At 35.1% G+C, this 19,243-nt stretch overlaps 5 protein-coding genes across 7 annotated transcripts; 3 read left to right on the plus strand and 2 right to left on the minus strand.

Moving 5' to 3' along the window:
- Nucleotides 1–559: 559 nt before the first annotated feature.
- Nucleotides 560–2,294, minus strand: LOC104815546 (NAC transcription factor 56). Its single transcript, XM_010543973.1, is given in 4 exon segments — nucleotides 560–1,063; nucleotides 1,065–1,375; nucleotides 1,463–1,770; nucleotides 1,935–2,294. Coding segments are annotated over 4 exon segments (1,035 nt in total). The 5' UTR covers nucleotides 2,137–2,294; the 3' UTR covers nucleotides 560–849.
- A 6,951-nt stretch (nucleotides 2,295–9,245) lies between these two features.
- On the plus strand, nucleotides 9,246–10,806 carry LOC104815547. Its single transcript, XM_010543975.1, has 3 exons — nucleotides 9,246–9,397; nucleotides 9,896–10,101; nucleotides 10,361–10,806. Exons 1-3 carry the CDS (start codon nucleotides 9,308–9,310, stop codon nucleotides 10,587–10,589), a joined length of 525 nt encoding a protein of 174 aa, XP_010542277.1. The 5' UTR covers nucleotides 9,246–9,307; the 3' UTR covers nucleotides 10,590–10,806.
- A 549-nt stretch (nucleotides 10,807–11,355) lies between these two features.
- LOC104815548 (lanC-like protein GCR2) lies at nucleotides 11,356–13,658 on the minus strand. The gene is made up of 6 exons (XM_010543976.1): nucleotides 13,395–13,658; nucleotides 12,874–13,052; nucleotides 12,647–12,758; nucleotides 12,438–12,554; nucleotides 12,044–12,358; nucleotides 11,356–11,944 (listed from the first exon to the last, which is right to left on the minus strand). Exons 1-6 carry the CDS (start codon nucleotides 13,557–13,559, stop codon nucleotides 11,606–11,608), a joined length of 1,227 nt encoding a protein of 408 aa, XP_010542278.1. The 5' UTR covers nucleotides 13,560–13,658; the 3' UTR covers nucleotides 11,356–11,605.
- A 179-nt stretch (nucleotides 13,659–13,837) lies between these two features.
- On the plus strand, nucleotides 13,838–16,084 carry LOC104815549 (ribosome biogenesis protein BRX1-like). Its single transcript, XM_010543977.1, has 8 exons — nucleotides 13,838–14,079; nucleotides 14,171–14,312; nucleotides 14,644–14,722; nucleotides 14,895–15,019; nucleotides 15,136–15,237; nucleotides 15,345–15,413; nucleotides 15,501–15,599; nucleotides 15,713–16,084. The coding sequence occupies exons 1-8, from the start codon at nucleotides 13,877–13,879 to the stop codon at nucleotides 15,845–15,847; spliced, it is 954 nt and encodes a 317-aa protein (XP_010542279.1). The 5' UTR covers nucleotides 13,838–13,876; the 3' UTR covers nucleotides 15,848–16,084.
- Nucleotides 16,085–16,578: 494 nt separating this feature from the next.
- LOC104815550 lies at nucleotides 16,579–18,865 on the plus strand. 3 transcript variants are annotated; one of them, XM_010543979.1, is made up of 6 exons: nucleotides 16,579–16,724; nucleotides 16,991–17,075; nucleotides 17,251–17,391; nucleotides 17,505–17,555; nucleotides 17,667–17,718; nucleotides 18,300–18,865. In XM_010543979.1, exons 3-6 carry the CDS (start codon nucleotides 17,266–17,268, stop codon nucleotides 18,425–18,427), a joined length of 357 nt encoding a protein of 118 aa, XP_010542281.1. In that variant the 5' UTR covers nucleotides 16,579–16,724; nucleotides 16,991–17,075; nucleotides 17,251–17,265; the 3' UTR covers nucleotides 18,428–18,865. The 3 variants fall into 3 exon arrangements, with proteins under 3 accessions (XP_010542281.1, XP_019058311.1, XP_010542280.1); XM_019202766.1 differs by having other exon boundaries at nucleotides 16,994–17,075; XM_010543978.2 differs by lacking the exon at nucleotides 16,991–17,075.
- The last annotated feature ends 378 nt before the right edge of the window (nucleotides 18,866–19,243 follow it).

Consider the following 19,243-nt stretch of genomic DNA (forward strand, 5'->3'; position numbering starts at 1 on the left):
CCAACCGAAATTATATATGTATAATATGATTACATAGAGACTTATATATGCAGTATATTTAAAAACAGTAAGTAAAAACGAATAAATTATCAAGAATAAAAAAAAAATCAAAATAATATAAATTGATAATAGTTATATCGGTTGTGAAACCTTTTATATATAACTGCTAATAAGTTTAAATTCTGGTGAACATTGTAGTGTTAAACATGGTTTCTGGTACGTATTGGTAGAATAAGTTAGACTTAGAAGCCATATTTTCACAAAAAAAATAAAATATAAATAGATTACCTAAATATTAGCTGTGAATATATGTGAAATAATTGACAGGCATGTGACATTTTTTCTTTCTTTCTATGTTTCTATAATTTAATATGCGATTCACACGCAAAAAGATTATAAATATTGTTATATTTTCTCATCTGTTATGTATAATATAGTACATAGCATTCATTGTTATACAGGCGCCCTTAGCACTTTGATTTTGGAATTGACTTTGTAATGAATTATCTTGGAATATTATTGTTTTATAAAATATTAAATTTTAAAAAATATATCTCTGTAAATATTATAAACAATCTGTGTATAATATAAATGTATACATTTAACCCTTAGAATCGGCAGAAAAACAAAAATAAAATTTCATCTATACTTTGATATATTGCCTCACCTCTCCAAATCTCTTTTCCCCTATACCATATGTATCGACCAAATTAATAATTATCAAAACCCAAACATATACACAAAATCGAATATATATATATATATAATAATATATGCATGTATATTCCACAGCTAAATTCGAAACCCCCAATCGAAAAATAGAATTCCCGATTCTTGAAGATCGAGTAATTAAGAGTACCAATTCAATCCATGTAACTCGTACGATGTTCTGTAAAGCCCTTCACTTAGCATCCCTTGATGTTGCATCAATGGCGGTGTCTGCGCCAACATCGAAGTAATGTTCGAACACTCGCCCCCGTGGAACCGCTTGCTTGGCGACCCATCTGCCGCCGCAACCGCCTCCTCCTCCGCCGGCCAATACGGCGGGGGGAGAGGGCTTCGACCCGGACGAAGGAGCAAGATTCAGACCGATATTAGCGACGTTGTTCATCGAGGTGTCGTTGCCATTGCCACTGTTGATGACGCCGACGTCGTAGAGACCACTCGGGAGGTCGTTAACGTTGTCGGAGAACATTCCGAAACTGGAGAATCTCGCAGGGAAAAAGTTCATTCTCTCGGAGACATTGAGACCGGAGGAAATCGATGGCGGGATTTGTCGGAAGAACATATCATCAATCATGTCGTCCTTATCGCTATCAACATGTCTCCCCGTGTTGTTCTTCTTGTAGATTCGACATAACACCCAATCATCAAGCTACGAAAGATTGAAACAAAACGTCAGCCAACCGATCAATCAACAAAAAGTAAAAGGACCATAATCATTTGGACATGAGCAGTATACCCTAAGGGAGTTTTTCTTGTTGCCGAAGTTACAACCAGGGGGTCTGTTGATGGATTTGGTGTCAGCGAGGCGATACTCATGCATGATCCAATCGGTTTTAACTCCTTTAGGAGGCTTGCCGCCATAGAAGACGAGGGCTTTCTTCACTCCGACCTTCTGGTTTCCTCCGGAGGCCAAGATCGGCTTGTCAGTACCCGTGGCTTTCCAGTACCCAGAAGTCGCCGCCCTGTTCGGTCTCGCTCCGTTCGGGTACTTCCTGTCCCGTGGACTGAAGAAGTACCACTCCTCCTCCCCAAACGACGCCTTAGCTGCAATACCCATTTCTCAAAATTCAAACTTTTTTTTTCTTATACTGTATCATATATATGTATATAAAGTCTAGAGAATACACCTAGCTCCTTGTCAAAACGTGTGGTTAACAGCGTTTTCGTGAAGAATCTTTTGGTTATAACAAAAAAAAAAAAAAACGGACCAGGGAGTTCCCATGGATCGAACTTGTAGAGATCGACTTCGGCGATGATGGAGACGGGCAAAGGAACCGAAGCGGCTTTGCGTTTGAGGTAGTGAACGACGAGCTCTTCGTCCGTCGGGTGAAACCTGAACCCCGGCGGAAGATTCGGCTGTTGCGACGGCGGAGGAGGATGAGGGCCGCCGGAGGAATCAGTGCTCTCCATCGGACGGTGGTGATTCGATCTCGGGATTCTAGTAATCGGACGGTGGTGATCGGAGAGTTTGGGAGGTTGTGTGTTCGTGAGGAAAGATCATAGCTATGAGAAAGAGAGGTTTTATGCGTGTGTGCGCGCGTGGGGTTGAAGGTTTGATAGAAAATGCCTCGTAGAGTCGGCGTAACCGTTCTTTTAAATGGCCGCATAAAACGCCAAACGTGTGCAGGGTTTTTATTCTCTGGATTTTTCGTACGTACGCCGTATAATATATCATATATGTGTATTTGTTTGATTTTATTTAAGAATAAACCAAATATTATATATATATAGTATGCTTTGGTTAGGGTTTTAGTCTTTAACGTAATTCAAAACATTAAATTCAACATATGAATAAGAAGGATATGATATAATATCTATCTATATATATATATATATACTGGCATAATTTGACCTAGTTAATTTTATTTATGATCATGTTTAAGTTACTACAATTATTTCGTTAATTACCCAAACCTACAGCGCAGTTAGCTCTTCTTACAATACAAATTAATTAGTTCACGCGAGATTTCAAGTTCAAATGTGTATCGTACCGAAGAATTCGTATGATTGCTTATTAATGGGATTGGGGATTTGAATATTATATATATATATATATATATATATAATAAAGAATATGTTATAATGATTCAAATATGAAAAAACTCTATTGATATGTAATTTATTTCGATTATATATTATGGTTGGATTATGCATGTATGAGTACATGCATTATGCATAATATTATTCTATATATATTAAAAAACAAGGAAGCAATAAGCGTTAAAAATATCAAAGTGGTATTTAAACGAATATTATGTATACGCGTAACAAAAGATATTGTTATAACGGGTTTGTGATTGAAAATGGGTATTTCTTATAAAACCTTCATGTTTCCAAATTTTATTTCGTGGTATCTGTTTTTGCTACAAGAATCTGAGAAGCGACGAAAATTCGACACATGTGCAAGGCCTGATTAAATCACGTCGAACAGTGTAATTACTATATTAAGCAACTGATGATGGTATATTAGTAATTTCAACGCCTAGATAATTACTGTATTACCCATATATATCACAATCATAATAATGTATGTAGTCATGCATAAAGCACAAGAGACGAGCGGAATCTGGGATTAACAATGAAAGCAATGTATCATTTATTTCCAAATCAATTTTATTTAAGTTATTAAAAAATGAATTAGATATTTTATCAGCCACCGAAAAATGTTGATTTTATGTGGTAATGCTTAATTTTTAACAAAATCATAAGGAATTTAAATATTATTCCAATTATTTTTCTCTAAAATAATGTTTTTTTTTATAATGAATGCATGTCTTTTTCATTTTATATTTGAATAATATGACGGGAAATATGATGCTATAGATTTATATTATGAATAGTTTAGTGTGATAAATCATCAACTTGTCCAACGCTTAACGCCAATTCTTCACTGGCATAATATGCATGTGTGTTTTATATTGTTAATATTAACATTAGAGAAAATTTTAAAAATATGAGACATAAAGAATTTGTATTTCCGATCGATGATAGTGAAAAAGGATGATAAAATAAATCGACCGGTCTAATTATCTAACATTAGATCAAATCAACTAGAATAGATTATAAATTCAATTTAAACTGTTAAGATAATAACCATTATACTATACGCTAAATTTTCAATAATAATTTGTTAAAAGATCACAAATCCACTAAAATCATCATGATTGTCGTCATCTCTATTTTAATGAAATATAATCATATATTTTTATTGACAATACACTTTTTTATTGAAATTTAATCGTTTCATTTATTTAGAAAAAATATTGTTTATCATAATTGTGACATGATTATAAAATATAATTAGTAAAAAAAATGAATTTTTTTTTTCATAGATCATATTGTCCATTCATATGTTATTTTTAAAATAATTAACAATCTAATTGCATGACAGAAAGGAGGAAGAAATATTTTTTATAGTACAGCTTCAGATTTGGTTGTTAGTCCAATGGGAACTCGACACGTATAACACGTGAACGCAAATGGTGGCTGGGTCGAGTGGGGGCCCACACAAAGGTCACAAATAGATGATGTGGAAGCATGGGTGGGGTGATGTCATGCTTTTGTTATGCAAATCGCACCACCAAAACTTTATAATAAACTAATAAAAATTTCACGAAGGAACAAATCCAACCCATTTCATGTGATTATTAAATAAAATAACAATTATTCATCATATTATCATCGGAACATTTTAATAAATACATAGATTATTTATTTTGTAATTGATTGAATATATATAAATATTTAGTTTTTAAATAAAAATTAGAAGGTATACCAAATTCCTGGATATATTATAAATATCACCTCAATCTCATCTATATAATCTGAATACTCCAATTTTTTTTCAAATAAAATCAGATAATGAGGATGAGATAATTTAGGCCATCCCTATTATCATCTGCTGTTATAATCATTATAATTCTGGCCCATCTACACCCAAAATTACGTCATAAGCCATAGCATATAACATTAAATAATACATATTTTGTTTGTGTGCGCGTAAGATAATAAGGCATATATTGTAAAAGAATACATTTAATCATTGACTTATAGTACATATTTATTATGTTTATTTATGAATAATGATTGCATGGATTTCTAGAAACTATCTCGTTAATTTCTCCGATCTTGGTCAAACAAGGTTAGGTTAAACAATTTTTATCCTAGATTTTTATTAATTATTTTATGATGATTTTTTTTTTGTAAAACAAGATGATACATATTTTAAATTATTTAACTGAGTATATAAGATATTAAAAGCTATATATCTGGTAATGATTTGTATTCAATATAGATATTACTATATATGTGTAATATTTGTTTTATGTTTATCGAAATAGTTACAGTTGAAATTGAGGAGATTAATTCAAATGAGTTAAAAAAATATGAATAATGTACAAAAGTGGAGCCCAAGCGTTTGATTTCAATATTCGCAAATGGTTACAAAACGGTCGAACTTATACATAGGAAAAGTCATCCTAGCCCTTTATGATTTTTATTAAATTTTATAAAATGAAAAAAATTCATCACAATTTGCAATAAAAAATAAAATTTAACGAATAAAAATAATAAAATTTTGCCACAACAATGTTTGAATGCTTAGTTTTCTTAAACATTTATATTATTTATGTGACGGTATACCATATTGCTAATTATTTTTTAAAAATGTATGAAATATAAAACAATGCATATTTCTACTACCTAAAATTAATAGTTTATATATAGTTGTATCGCCGTAAAGAAATCACATAATTCAAATATTTTTTTGAAACCACATTATTTTTTTGGAATCAAACTTAAAAAAAGACATTCAAGATTTCTATTTACACAAAAAAATCTTTTACTTAAAATTCGTCATAAAAAGCCATCAACTATTAGCAAAAAAGACCATTAACTATATAATTTTTTTTAAACAATCTTTCACTTTAAATTTATTATAAAAAATCATCAACTATTAATTTTAATAAAAAAATTAATGATCTATTTATATTATTCAAAAAATATTTTAACTTAAATTATTATAAAAATTTATAAAATTTAAATAAAAAATATATATAAATTATACAATTCTAAAAATCATAACAAAAACATAATACTGATTTAAATTTATTATATTGTAATATTTAAATTTTATATAAATAATTATAAATATCAATGTTTATATAATAAATTTATATACAAATGTTATACTTCAAATTCACTATATTTTTATTGATTGTAAATATTATATTTAAAATTTTATTATATATTAATATTTGAGAGGTTGTAAGTTGAATACATTTTGTTGTTTATAAGTTTTTATATTTAAAATAGAATATTTTTTGAAAATTTCAAATAGTTGGTATTTTTTATTAAAATTATTATATAAATCTATAAAAAAATTTAAATTGATAATTTTCAATCTCTAAAATAATAGTATATACTAAAATTTTAAATATAATGTTTACAACCAATAAAATATAGTCAATTTGTAATCTCTCAAATATTAATATATATTTTGTATCTTTTAATAGTTGAAGATTTTTTACAATTAATAAATGATTATTTTGTATAACAAATTTAAAATGAAATATTGTTTTTAAATAATGTGTATAGTCAATGGTCTTTTTTGTTCAAAATTAATAATTGATGTTTTTTTATGATAAATTTTAAGTAGAAGGTTTTTTTTTGTGTAAATAGAAAACTTAAAAGTTTTTTTTGGTATACACCCTATTTTTTTTTCTATTGAAAATACACGGAGACAAAGAATCCCCCTATAAGTATGTGTTATTTGAGAATAATTAGCATTTTTTCATTTATTTATTTATTTATTATGTAAAATTCAGATTTATATCATTAGGATATGACTGCATTTAATTTATAGACTCAGGTAGTTTCGAATTAGGAGCTAAAGGAAGACCATAGAAAGGAATATTTATCATTAAATTACATATGTATAATTTAAATTTAAGAATTTCTGCTGAAAATGATTTCAATATATATAAAAATAATTTATTGAATATAATATTTTATTAATAAAAACTAAATATTAAAAAAAATGAGTAAAAAACTCAAATAAAATTCTGAAAATATCCAATAAAAAAGAAAATTCGATATTGATTTTAAAAATGAATTAAAAGTCAAAATCAAAATAACTCGAAATACATATATGCAGCTTAGGGGTCGAAAATGGGAATAGAAAAAAAAATGCATCATTGTCACATACACTAACAAACAAACGGACCAACTCACATAAATGCATGGCTCTAATTAATCTCGTCTTTTTAATCACATAAATTCGCATTAGATTTTTTTTAGTGCTACGCGTCGAACAAATCCGCTTTTCCTTTTCGATTTTTTTAGTGGGCGATGGACTTATAAACACTCCTTAAATTTTAGTTTTATTAGGTGTATCCAACTTTTTCCATATATATATATATAATAGAAAATCCCGATTTTGTATATCCGTGAATCGGATATTTGCCCATCGATATAAAGATTTTGGATATATCGACATTTGCATTTTCATATCTAAATTTCAATTGTCGCATGGTGATAAATCGTATTTAAGGATATATATATACATATATATATATATATATATATATATATATAGATATTTTTTTTTTATTTTTTTTGTTGAATTATATATTGATATTTTTATTCTCATTGGCTCTTGTTAGGCCGATGCCATATTCTTTTGAATTCCGAATGTATAAGGATAATGTTTTCTGCTATATCCTTTTGACGAACTATACTAATTTCCTTTTATTAAATTTATTTCCTAAGTTACATGTCATTGTATATTGTTCCTTTCTCATTTTTCGCTTTTGTTTTTTCACATAACGTTGCTCTAATAAATTTCAAAATATATTAATATTGTTTGAAACATAGATGATGTTATGTTTATCTATCATTATTATTAACAAAATACATAATATATAAAAAACATATAAATCTTGGATATCGAAAAGAAGGAAACAATAGTTATCCAAATTTGTGGTGAGAGAACATGCAAAGTTTGTTATTATCTCGAGTTCAAATTCAAACGTGGAGAGATATATTCATCCGAATTTTTCCGTTTCTCTGAAATATATAATTGGGTTAAAGACCGAGCGAACTTACGGATTATAAAAAAAAAATATATTTTGAGAGAGAACAAATATATTATGTATGATACCACAAGCTACTGTGATGGTAAGCCTAACTTGGAACTTTATAATATGGGTGTGGTCATATCCTATTGAATTTCCCTTGTAAATAAAAATACACGTGGTTATCAGAGATTCAAAAAACGACCAACTTTCAATTCTCTAAATCTTGGAATTGTGATCATCCTTACATAATAATTTTTGCACCCATTGCATGTGATATAATACAATACCTTTATTACCTTATTGGAAAATGTCTAACCATATCACATACATACACCGTTTTAATTAAACATATATATATAGTTGGATCGATATTAGCAACACCGAAAATGTCTAACCATTGATTATTTTGAATGATTTTTTACCATTCGATACATGAGTGCTGTAATGATCTAAACCGTCATTATATTCTAATTCGTTAACTTCTAAGAATCGATCTTAACCGTTAGTTCACTTACCAAATAATCTCAACCGTTCAGTTTTTGAAAGGATCTGGACCGTTCGATCCTGGGGATTGAACTCCAACCCCAACTGCCGATTGCAAACGTTCTGGACGATCTATGTTGTTTGATGCGAGAAATTCATCTTGACCGTTGATTCTTATAAATGATATCGTCGAAATTATCAATCGATCTCAACCATTAATATTCAGCAACGGTCAGAACCGTTAGATCTAAAAGAAAAATCCATGCACCGTTCATTTTTAAAACGATTTTAAACCGTTAGATCCAATAAATTAATCTCGACCGACAAAACCGGGAGAACATTTGACCTGCAAGATCTCCTAGATGACGTGTATCTTTATGATTGGTCCATGGTACGCCTTCCTTTTTCTTCTTTGGTCAATGTTAATTATGCTTAACCGACAAACCCGGGAGAACCGGTGCTGGTAAAAAAAAAAAAGAAAAAAAAAAACCTAAATGGTCACAGTGACCGTCAAATCAGCCGTTAGATCTAACCATTTCATTTGACTTCTACATTTTTATAGAGATACCTTTACAGTAATTTATCAGGAGCTAATCGCATGCAGTTCTCAATTATCTAATTAATTAAATATAATAATACATGTATAATCATCGTGAACTGTTTTTATTTATCCTTTTTTTTCGAATTATAGGCTAAATATATTTAATGATTGTTAATTAACAAGTATTTGCAATATGTCAAGTTTTCAACTTTAAACTAATTAAAAATTATTTTAGTACATCGTCTCAATGTTCAACTGTATATTCCGAATAAATATATCGGTAAAAAATTATATTCGTGCGCGTCTGTCTTTGTTTCGCGGTCATTTAATTAATTATGGCATTTTATTAATTAAAAATTTAAAATTAGTTCCTTGATTCCGACATCTCGTCTATTTAGGAACTGAGACAGCTTTTTTACAGATTAGTAGAGAAGAGAAATCACCGGAAGCTGCAGAGAGAGGGAGCTGTGAGACCATTTCCATGGCGTCGAAGCTTCTAATAATCACAGTCTTCATCCTCGATCTCGTAGCTTTCGGATTGGCCATCGCCGCCGAGCAGAGAAGAAATGTCGTAAGTTGCCCTTTCTCCTCTTCTGCATTGTCGTTTGCTCTGTTTCTCCCAACTCCTCTTGGAGTTCGTTGAATTGCTTTCACCGAATTATCCCGTTCTCGGGAGAGTGTCACACGCTTCAATCGCCATGACTCCTGTTAGGTTCTGTTCCGAGATCTGTGTCGGTGCTGATTTGTGTAATGAATTTTTTTTTTGTCAGATCTGGTGATTTTACGATACTCTGTCAAGTGTAACAGCAGCGCAATCTCTGATTTCTAATGAGTTGAAAAAACAATCCCATTTGTGTAATTCCATTTATGACCTAGGTTTTGGTTCTCTTTTGATCCTTAGCTCCCAAATTTTCCGAGAACTAGGGTTTATAGGGACTATAGATCTTTGTCGGTAAGTGTAAGCCATTGTTACAAAACGTCGTTATCTTAATGTGAGTATTGGTTGGAGTTGATAGATTTTGAAGGCTTGACAAAGTGATTCATCTGATTGGTTATCTTTGTTTGACAGGGTAAACCTCAAATGGACAAGGAAAAGCAATACCAGTTCTGTGTGTATGATTCGGACATAGCTACAAGCTATGGAGCTGGTGCATTCGTGCTCCTCCTGATCAGTCAAGTCCTTGTTATGGTGGCTAGTCGGTGCTTTTGCTGCGGCAAGGCTCTTAATCCCGGCGGTTCTAGAGCTTGCTCCATCTTTCTCTTCCTCCTCTGCTGGTAAACCATTCTCGCTATACTAAACTTCTTCTTGGATACCATTTTGGAATTCTAGAGGGAATTCCGGAATGGAAATCAAAATTCTCTGTATTGTTTTCCAAATGATCCACGAATACGGATGTTTATAGTGTAGAGCAAACCCTTGGCTTTGCTTCAGGTGATCGATCCTATGAAAGCACCAAAAGAAACATTTCGATTCGATTATATATACAATGTACTATGATCGGGTATGAAAGTAATAATCTTTCTCTTTCGACAGGATATTTTTCCTAATCGCGGAGATATGCTTACTGGCCGCATCCATAAGAAACGCATACCACACAAAGTACACGAGACGGTTCTTCGAAGATGCTCCGAGTTGCCAAGTTATCCGTAAAGGAGTATTCGCGGCGGGGGCCGCCTTCACTCTCTTCACCGCCATCGTATCTCAGTTCTATTACATCTGCTACTCTCGCGCCCGTGATGATTACCAGAAACCTCCCTACTAGATGAAGTGATCTCATGCAGTATGATGTTATTGGCCTTATATAGGATCGTGTCTGAAATTGGATTTGCTTGTTGTGATCGTTCAGTGTATGTCTGTTTGTGTCTGTAACTACATTTTGCATCAGAATGTGTTTTAATCTGTTGTCTGTTCTTGTTTTTTGTGTAAGTATCAATGAAGCAGAACATGTTTGGTTTTAATTTAAACGTTGAAAATCTAAATATTAAGTTTGTCTTTTGCTATTTTTATTCAGTTAATAATACTTCAGTATATAGAAAATTTGAGTGGACACGTTTTGTTTTGAATTTTGATGCGTAAATATAAACGGTGAAACGAACTATACTGTATAAATTTTGATGATGTTTTGGTATGTGAAGAGAATATTGTAAAATGAATTAAATTTAAGATTTTCTTATGTCGAAGTTTATGAATTTTTGAAAAATTAAATTTTGTTAACGAAAAGGATATGTAAGAAATTTTTAGTTTCTATGTTGTAGAAAAATTTTATATACATATGATTTAAAAAAGATCAGTGAGTTATAAAAATCCAAATAACTATACCAATTATTGTACATTTGGCGAAAATAGTTAATGGGCAAATGGAAATCAGTTTTAATATAAAAAAATGTGTAGAAAAATTACCGGGATACAGAAAATTACAAAAAAAAATACATCCCTGCATATATATATATATATATACTATAGATATACATATACATAAAAATATATACGTATACGCGTACACATATAGTTATATACACATACATACATACATATACATAGATTCACGCATATTATTACTGATAACATGCTGTACAGAATACACGTGGACACATTGGACCAAGGGTCACGTGAGTTCCTCGTGATCCGTGGAAATTTGACCATGCGTCTGTGTTCGACTTTATTTAAAGAACAGAGTATGTACCGAAGCAGAGTAAACGGAAATAACAGAAAAACAAAGGAAGATTCTGTTGTTACTGGACCTAACCTGAGACAGTGTCAAGTGTTTGTTGTCGTTACTCAGAGCTGGAAACCTGGAAACCGAGCTCCTGAAGGGTCGTTCATGTCGAAGAACAAGTAGGCCATTCCTCCAATGCCTTCAAAAATCGAAAATGGACGATCCCCTCCATGCATATTCCCTTCCGAGATCAGTTTCTCCGATCTGTCAAGCAGAAACGCAGCAAACGCCTTGGCTCGGTATAAGTACTCTGCTTTCCCCGTTACACGGTATAGAGACAGAAATACAAATGCGTTTCCACTGATTCCGTGACAGATCCCTACTCGTTTTAGCAATCCTCTGTTCCAAACGACTTCCCCTGCTTCCACCGCCGCCTCTAGAAACTCCTCTGTGCCGAAAACCTGATTGTTTGTTTCAGACATCGAGTTTAAGTTGAACTACTTCGATGAGAATTTCTTCAGACAACAAATTTTCAAAGAGAGTAGTGGATATTATATTACCTCGGCGGCTTTGACAAGAGTGAGAGCAACACCAGGAGCACCGTGACACCAGTGGACGAGGCGATCAGATTCATTGCCTTCGCTAGAACGGTAATTTCCACTAGGGAACCGATTCTTCATAATATAGTGTAGCGTCCCTTTGACGTCTTTGATTTCATCTGGTCTCAGTTCCATATGCATCAAAACATGCATGATCCCAGACAAACCATGGGCAGCTCCCCAATACTTCTTCCCGTGCCACTCGTACATTAATGGGCTTCTTCCTGTTCTTCCCAGTTGCCTTCCGCTACTGAAGATTTCCTCAACCACAGATCTCTGTGGGAATGATGGATATCAGATGGCAAAAAGATCCCGCGTTGAATTTATAAGTTCTGTTTTAAAAAAATAATGTTACCATTCTTGCGGGTGATACCCTCTCTTCACCGATATGTTTGTTCAAGAACAAGCATGCCCACAAGCATCCTGCTCTCCCATATAATAATTCGCAGGGCAAATCACTCGGAAGTCTGATCTGTTAAGATATCAGATTCATCAAGCGAACAAATTATCAAATCTAAGCTTCAAGAGTTGAATCCACAAGAGGGATGAAGAAAATGGCATTACCTCGTCAAAACGAGTCAAGTAATGATCGAGTAATCGGTCATCTCCAATATGCTTGGCCACAACAGCGCCAAGAGCACAGACACCAGCTCGGCCACATATGAATGTCACAGGCCTGATAACACAACACCATAACCAGGACTCTAAGCCCCATAACTCCAACCTAATACCTATGAAAACATAATCCGAATCTTTGCTCAGAATAGTTCTTGATTCTTTCATTAGATTACCCAGAATTTCTTGAAGCTGAGTCACAAGCCTTGATGATATCCGAGCATAACCTCAGGTCGTTCTCATTCTTGGTGGCCTGATAAGCTTTGAACAAGAGGAACGCTGTCCCGAGAGATCCTGTGTAGAGAGTATAGTCTTGAACGCGTTTCTCAGACAGTATCCATGTCTGCCTCGCCACCTAAAGCAGTGACCAGCAAAGAAGAAACTCAACAAGCAAATTGGGAAACCCCTATCATGTTGTTCAGACACGAAACATCCAATCCATTTCATATGGAAGTTGCACGATTTGTGCTGCATCGCTTTCGAAAATCTACCGAATTTCTGAAAATTGAAACATGATCAAACTAAAGAAGCCCGACATGGGTCTGCCTCCAACCACAACAACTAACCTTTACATGCTTGAGTTCCAAACGATCAACTCGAAAACTCCAAACGAACTCAAGAATCGACCATTTCCGCCCGACCAGAAACATAAGAAACAGAAAGAAGTATCAAATCGCCTTAGTGTTCCAGGAGTTACCGTATCCTTGAGATCCAGAGCATATCGCCGAAGTCTGTCGGAGAATGATCTGTAAGGAAGACAAAGGAGTTTCTCCAGCGAGTCTTTGGTTCCGGCTTCTATCTCTTCGCCGCCGGCTTCTGGTACGAATTCTGGTAATTCATTGGCAAAGAAGCGATCTCCCATCTCTCTCTCTCCAAGCTCTGGACTCTGGAGCAATCGAACAACCCAGAAGCTCGCAGTCACACTCTGACACACGTTCTACAAGTGTCGCTGCGACTGTGATGTAACGACACCTTTTTGAAAATTGAATTCTTTTTTTCATTATAAATGAGCCGGGTTATATTTTGGGCCTAACAAAAAATAGCCCAATAACGTAAATCGAAACCCAGGCCCATTTACGCTCATAAAATATGGAACGTCGTCGTTTTGGTTCTGTTATTGTCGCTTAACCCTCGCTAAAACCCTAGTGAGGAACCAATAACTTTGTATGCGCGAAAACTATGGGGAAGAAACGAAAGCACAGCGAAACTGAAGCTCCGGCGCCGGCGAAGAAGAACGAAGATGCTCCGGAGAGACCCAAACGGACCCTCTTGGGTTGGAAAGATAAGAATGAAGTCGCTGTGAAATCTGACCCTTCATCGTCTTCTGTATTCAGGAACAAAGAGAAGGTTCTCGTCACTTGTTCCAGGCGGATCAATTTCAGGTTAATGATGTTTGGAATTTTCCTTGATTTTTCTTTTCACTCACTGGGTGTTTCGTTTTTGGGCATGAAATGATCTGGTTTTTATTCGCAGGTATCGGCATCTGATGTTGAACATGGTCTCTCTTTTGCCGCACTGTAAGAAGGACAGTAAGGTCGAGGCCAAGAGCAGCAAAGGTGCGACTTTGAATGAGCTTGTCGAGCTCAAGGGTTGTTCTTCCTGTTTATTTTTCGAGGTAAATTTTGCATCTTCTTGGCACTTTTGCCCCCATGGTATTTTGATATTCGATTGTCTGGTCTCTGATGGGCATCTGATGGTTTATTAAATTTTGATTCGCTTCTTCAATTTGGGACGTGTGGATTGAAATTTTGTTACTGGAATGCATGATGATTAAGGACGAAGCTTCTCTTTTTTAGTTGAATTTCGAATCTTTGTATGCTCAACTTGTCTCTGGGCATATCAATGTGCTATCGATTAACCCTAAATCAAGTGGTTTCTCTTATTAGTTTCTCCTGGAAAATCGATTCTCATTGTTGATATGTGATTATCCTCTTTGTATTTTGCAGTGTAGGAAGCACCAAGACCTTTACCTGTGGATGGTCAAGTCCCCCCAAGGACCATCTGTGAAGTTCTTGGTTAATGCTGGTAGGTGTTTACTGCTCCTGGCTTTTAGTTTGGTACTGGCTACATAGCTAGTAGTTCTAGTCGTGATTCAGCCACTCTTGGCTGGTCAAATTGTTTTCCTGTTTTGTAACTTTTCACTATGTTGCCGGATTGTGTAATGTGCTGAATTGTTACCGTTTCCGATATTTTGCAGTCCACACAATGGAGGAGCTAAAGCTCACTGGAAACCATCTAAAAGGGTCACGCCCTCTGTTGACATTCTCATCCAATTTTGAGAAAGATGTTCACTGGAAGCTTTTGAAGGAGATGCTTATCCAAGTAAAACTTGAATTCCTCCTCTTTGCTTAATGATGATGATCTGTTCTTGCTTCCCCGCGAGTTTGGAGCTATAATCAGACCTCATATCCTAATGAATTTGTTTTTTTCCTCAACAGATTTTTGGAACTCCTAAGGAACACAGGAAATCAAAGCCATACCATGACCATGTGTTTGTTTTCTCTATAGTTGATGACCATATATGGTTCCGGAATTACCAGGTGGGTTTAGAACGTAGGATATGAGAGATCAAATGCTCTCAATTTGTTATAGATTTGGAACTTTTAGTTAACCTGCTTAAGGGTGTGTGTGTTCTTCTCGGATGCAGATATCGGTCCCTCATAACGAATCAGACAAGATTGCACGAGGTGGCCTGGATAAAATGACCCTTGTTGAGGTCGATGTTCAAGACTTGTTAACCTATATGATCCGTATGGAAGACTTATCTTTGTTTCTCACAAGAAAAAAATATCATCTATTGCAGGTTGGTCCAAGGTTTTGTTTAAATCCAATCAAGATCTTTGGAGGCAGCTTTGGAGGTCCTACGCTTTATGAGAACCCGCTTTATGTATCGCCGAACCAGGTACGTACACTCTAACCGTTTCCTTGGAAAGATCCAACAACGAGCCTTCCTCTGTCTTGTTCAAGAATCACGAATCTGCCTATGAATGATGGAACTGTGTTTGAACCATTCAGATAAGAGCAATGGAGAAGAGGAACAAAGCAGGGAAGTTTGCTAAGAAAGTGAAGGCGAAGACGAGGAGGAAGATGCATGAGCTGTCGAACCCATTGGAGCCCGATGAATTTGCAGGCATGTGGAAGGATGAATGAATCAATTTCCAGGAAAATCTCGGTGTTGGTACTTTCCCTGACATGAATCCGCAGACCATGTCTTTTGTTTGTCTTTGCCAAAACACTTGTAACCAAAGTGAGTGAAGTTGATTTTACGTCCATCATTCAATGTCCTAGAGAGTTTGCATGCAGTCTCTTTGTTTATTCATCGCGAATGATTAAGGGCTTCGCCTATAAGTGTGTGTGATCCCATTCAAAACGGGTGCAGCAATCCAATCGATTGGGAGTACATATGGTATTTCTGTAAATATTTTCAAACACTAAGGGCATAATCGTATTTTATAAGGAAAGTTCATACCAATTTTGAATCTCTCTCTCTCCGTCTAAAGGGAAAAAAATATTTCTGGGTCTAATGGGCTTCGTAACGGCCCATTATATGTCTTCCACAGCCAAAATCTCTTTCCATTGAAGTTGCAGCAAAATCTCCCTCCCTCTCTCTTCTTTTCCCCTTTTTTTTTTTTTTTGCAAACTTTCTATTATGAAATAAAGATTCACTGAAAGCAGATGGCTTAAACTTGCAAGTAAAAAAAGAACGATTCATTTTAACAGATAGCCCATAGTTACGGTCCAGCTTAAGCCCATTAAGGGCCCATAACGGTTAGAGGCGGTTTAATACCGACAAGCCGGTCCGGTTCACAAGAATTTGTGCGAACCGGGACTTATTCTCACATGTGAAAATCAAAACCGTTGACCGCATTCAGAGACGTGTGTGGTACAATTTGTTTCAACAAGACTTCGTTAGGGTTAAGCGAGGCTTCACCTCAAAGTCTTTCGTTGAACAAATTTCATCCTTTTTGAGCTGATTTCGGTGGTTCTCCTCTGAATCTCCGAAAATTCAATCTGGCTCTGCGCTCTGGTAAATTCCTTTCCCCTCTCTTTCCTTCCCTTTCTTCCGATTTTTTTGGTCGGTGATTCTGTTTGTGGCGTTTGTTTCTTGCGAGAGTTTACGTGAGAGCATCTTATTCCTCGATTCGTGTCCCGGTTTTGTGTTGTATGTGCCGCCTGAATGCATCGCTTCCGTGTTACGTGTGTATGTATATATATGCATATGTGTGTGTGTATGTATGTATAACAGCAATTATTTAATCAGCCTTCGTATTAATGTGCTTTTAGACGACCAAGCAGGAATTCAGAGAAACTGCGACGAGAAGAAGAAAGAGGAGACGGAACCTAAAAGGAAAAGGTTTTAATTTTTTTTTTTGTTAAGGTAAAGCCGAAATACTCGTTGTTCTCTCTGTCGTTGTTTTGCCTGAAAATTTTGATCCATGATTTTTGTATTAGGGTCTCTTTGCGAAAAAAAGAAGAAGTCTTTTTCAATTGGATAGTAAGAATTTGATTCTCTGCAAGCTTTATAACAGTAGTGTATTGATGGGTTTACTTAGATAATTGAAGGAGAGATGGATAATGAATCGGTGGAACTCAGCCAAGGGGAGGCCGAGGAGGAGGAGGAATTCGTTCTGCTGAACCTCGACGAAGTTTCTGGGCACATTGACATTCCCAGAAACGCCCCATATGTTTTATCAGTAAGTTACTGTGATTTGTTTCCTGTTAGTTCTTGTTCTGCAATGGGGACCTGCTGCCAATTCGCTTGTGGCTCTAAGCTTCTGTGGTTTATTTCTTGTTTGTGTTGCTACAGGGTTTGGATTCTTTGAACCCTACATTGATCATAGATGGGAAAATCAAGTTGGTATGTGGTGATTCTTAATGCAAATTTCTTTCATTAGTCCTCATGTGCAAAAGGGTTTCAGCTCTGTGATATTCTTGATCGGTTAATCTGATGCCCCTTTGCTTTTCCAAGGTTGGAGAATATATGGAGACGATCGGTACTTGCCTTGCTTTCACCGAAAAGGGTTAGTTTGATTCTTTATTTCATTGCCTTGCCTTTTGTTAGTCTGAGACTGGTTTGGCACAGCGGTAAGCACTTGCCGTGGGGCCTGTGGTCGCGGGTACGAATCAATATCTCTACATAAAAGTAGGGTAAGGCTGCCTGGTATATTCCCTTTGCCCCCACCTTACCAGGTGGAGACTCGAATTGGGTTGGTCCTTTATTGCCTTTTGTTAGTCACAAACATCATACTGATATAATCTCTCAAATTTGATAGTTCAATTTCGGTAGGTCTGTTAGATTAGAGATCTTACAAGTTTCTCTCTTAAGATGTTAGGCTAATGGTAATCTCCCAAGTCTCTGTTGCTTCCATTCTCTTTCATGGGTTTTATTTCTTGAACACTGTAAAGGCAAGACCAAGATCCTTTTCCATTATCAGAACAGCTGTTACTCGTTAGATGCCTGTTCTGAACAGAGTTACACTGCTTCGCCCGATGCTATGGCGTATTATATTGGCTTGCTCTGGATGCAAATCTGATTATTCCGTTTTTTATATGTGCCATTGTACTAATGAGACAAGGTGGCTTGGCTTCCCTATTTTTGCAGAAGTTGCATCTGGAGAAAATCAGACAGCACAGAAGCAGGTGGAACCAGTAGCCAAACTCCACAAGATTCTTAAATTTAGGTTAGTTCTTGACAATGACAATGACAACGGCCGTGGAGACGCAAGCTGAAACCAAACCACTTCGGGTCTGACAGAGAGACAGATTGGAGACCGAGTCTCCGCACACCAAGGCTCTGGATTTCGCTGCTATGTTCTAATTCTCATCGCTAGGTGGTGGTTATAAATAATCTCACAGGGGCATGGTTTGCATTCCACCAAGGGGAAAGAAATCCCGTACATAGGACAGAAACAAAGTGGCATTGGCTCTCCAAGAAGGGCTGGCTAGTGTGTCATCCGAGCAAATAGTTAATGGTTGTACAGAGAAAAAATGTGTTTTAGAGGCAACTTACATATATATATATATATATATCTTTATTGTCACTACCTAATTCAAGGGGTTATAATCCAACTTCAAACACACAAGATTAGGAAGTAGTACTTTAAGAAAGAACCTGGTCAATCTTTTATACTATTATTACATAATAAACAGACAATTTAGTTCGGGATCTTTCTATGGAGCAGGTACATGCATATATGTGTATATAGTCCCGTACTGAAGTGCTTTGCAAAAGTCTCCCATGAAATTTCTGTGTCGCAGAGGTTTGGACTCCAAATCCCCGAACGAAGCTGCGACTATCTTCTCTTTCTATATACACATGTTATTCATTTGATGTAAGTTTTACTTACAAACGCAAAGAAACTCAGCAAAAATTGGAGGCCGTAGCTAAACTAATAATCTGATAGATTAGCTGTACAAATGAGACTAACCTCTCAATAATCATACTTCTTGAGAAAGAAAAAAAAAGGAAAGCTATCCATTCTTGTATCAGATCTCTGCATATTCACCTGTGGGAAAACCATCTCCCTCCCCCCCCCCCCCCAAAAA

This window comes from Tarenaya hassleriana, unplaced genomic scaffold (genome assembly GCF_000463585.1).
Source record: "Tarenaya hassleriana unplaced genomic scaffold, ASM46358v1 Cleome24, whole genome shotgun sequence".
NCBI classification, from domain to species: domain Eukaryota; kingdom Viridiplantae; phylum Streptophyta; class Magnoliopsida; order Brassicales; family Cleomaceae; genus Tarenaya; species Tarenaya hassleriana.